General features: G+C 38.4%; 1 protein-coding gene across 1 annotated transcript in view; it reads right to left on the minus strand.

Annotated features, from left to right (window-relative positions):
* Positions 1–1,837, minus strand: part of LOC143287323 (cysteine-rich venom protein Mr30-like) — a 21,123-nt gene extending 19,286 nt beyond the window's left edge. Inside the window, exon 1 of the mRNA XM_076595281.1 lies at positions 1,670–1,837. Coding sequence (XP_076451396.1) covers positions 1,670–1,709 — 40 coding nt within the window. The 5' untranslated portion in view covers positions 1,710–1,837. The remainder of the gene's footprint in view (positions 1–1,669) is intronic.
* Positions 1,838–2,500: the final 663 nt, after the last annotated feature.

Below are 2,500 nucleotides of genomic sequence, written 5' to 3' on the forward strand. Positions count from 1 at the left end.
GTGTGTGTGTGTGTGTGTGTGTGTGTGTGTGTGTGTGTGTGTGTGTGTTTCTTCTCTCATTTTGCACTTGTAAATAAAGAAATTTGCAAAAAGTAAAATGAAGTTTAATATTTTATCAGATTTAAAAATGAGAATCATTTCCTACAATTACATTTGTCTCATTTAAGGAAAAAAGATGAAATGTCTCTGCATTTACTATTGATTACTTGCTCTCACTGCTTCCAGAAGGCGGTTGGTATGTGTACATCTCCAAAATATATATTCAGTTGTGTCTTTCTCATTATGGCAAAAAGAGCATCTCTTATCAGTTTTGACTCCCATGTGTGACAGAAATACATTGGTGGCAAGTATTTTCTGTATTAGTCGTTTCTGAAACCATTTTAACTTAATTTCCTGAATATTTTGAATCATTTTGAATGTCTTCTGTACATAGTTTGTCATTCCATTTCTTACAAAATCTTGCTTCTACGTCACCCTCTTTTGCAACATCTCCACTGGCTCCCTGTCTCACACTGAATAAAGTACACGATCAGCACTCCATGTTATAAATGTATTCACAAAACTGCCCCTTCCTATCTCTATGGCTGCCTTCACCTCTACACTCCATCTCGCTCACTACGATCGGCTTCGGATCCACTCTGTTTACGCATACCCAGTTCAAACACTCGACTGTCAGCCGCCGTTCTTTATCTGTCTCTGGACCTTGCGATTGGAATGAACTTCCTCTTTCGCTTCGTCAAGTCTCCACACTCAGCTCCTTCAAGCCTGGTCTTAAAACCCACCTCTTCCCAAAATAGCCTCCCTTGCCTGCCTTTCCTTGTCTTTAGTTTCTACACTTTTAGAGTTATGCATGCGTGTGAATGACTGGTGCGAAAGCGCTTTGATTTGTCTCTGCACAAGATTCAGCGCTATATAAATACCATTATTATTATTATTATTATCCTTTACAAGAAAAGCTTGTTCCTTTCTTCACTGAGCATATCAGATGTAATGCTCTGGAGTAATTTGATTTGCAATTGTTTTCTAAATGTATATCCAATGTTCGAACGAAAGCTTTTATCATTTTAATAACTGCTGCATAGCTTAGAAAATTAGTTCGAATATGGTATTTATTGATGAAATCAGTATATGTCATGAAACTTCCATCTTCAATGCACAGGTCAGCAATGAAGCAAGCATTCTTATTAATCCATTCGTTCTGCCTTAGTGAAATGTTTATATTCAGTTTATCATATTTTTAATGGTTCTGCTAATGTTTTGGCTTGATTTGTGGGTTTAATTTTGTCAAAGAAATGTTTATATGCTTGAAATGTGTCTTTTTAAATAAGTTGTCGTTATATGCACTGAACAAACTATTTGGTCCAAATTTGTCTAAGTTTTCTATATTTGGATGCATTGATAACAGAGCCAATTTCCACTTATGATTTGTAGGTTTTAGTTTTCTTATCCAACTTAATTTTAAAGCATGCATAAAGCAAGTTAAATCTGGAAATCCTATTCCTCCCTCCCCTATTCTTTTTCTTGCTACTTTTCTGCTAATGCGGTTTTGTTTTTTTGATTCCACACAAATTTTAAGCTAAGTTCGTGTAATGAACTCTTATCAAACTTAGCACTGCTAAAAGTTCGCTTGTGCAACTCACCCGTGGCAGGAGATTAATTCTGAACTCACCTGCACAAACCAGCAGCAGAACTGCGAAGAGAAATCTCATTATGATGCCTGTTGTTTGCAAAAAAACAAAAGGTACCCTCGGCCCTGTCTAGACGTGTCGTCTGTCCAAGATATCTGTCACCCGAAGAAGCAGCGTTGTACGTGAACCACTTGACTCGCTTTTATCTTCCACGAAGAGAACCTGGGGATGATGTCCACGTTGGCGTTTTGTTTTTCTGTTGTCGTTTTTAAAGACTTGTTTTGTTCTACTTGTAGAGAGTCAGCGCACCTGTGGGGATGTTTGTTTGTTTTTTTATCGGGGAGCACGTGATGTGAATGAAAGAAGATGGGTGTAGGTCTGTGTTTGCCAGGGGAAAATCTAGGCTTCTTGCCACGTGGCGAATGATATAGTAGGCTTATGTTGAAGCTGTCAGCCTGTTTTTCTCTCTCTCTCTCTCTCTCTCTCTCTCTCTCTCTCTCTCTCTCTCTCTCTCTCTCTCTCTCTCTGTCCGTCCTTCTGTCTGTCTGTCTGTCTGTCTGTCTGTCTCTCTCTCTCTCTCTCTCTCTCTCTCTCTCTCTCTTTCTCTCTCTCTCTTAATCCTTGAATAAACACGTTTTGAGTTCTGGGTTCTCTCTCTCTCTTCTGATGGTCAAAGTCGAACACGACTATCATACAACTCTTCATGACAGTGTCTGTCTTCTTGATTTTTTTGATTTTTTTTTTTAACGCTGAATAATCTATCCCCCAACTCCCCTTTGAAATGAACCTTGTGTTTCTTCAATAAAACTTCTTCATCATCATCATCATCATCATCATCATCATCATCATCATCATCATCATCTGTGTGTGTG

This window comes from Babylonia areolata, chromosome 11 (genome assembly GCF_041734735.1).
Source record: "Babylonia areolata isolate BAREFJ2019XMU chromosome 11, ASM4173473v1, whole genome shotgun sequence".
In the NCBI taxonomy this organism is placed as follows: Eukaryota; Metazoa; Mollusca; class Gastropoda; order Neogastropoda; family Buccinidae; genus Babylonia; species Babylonia areolata.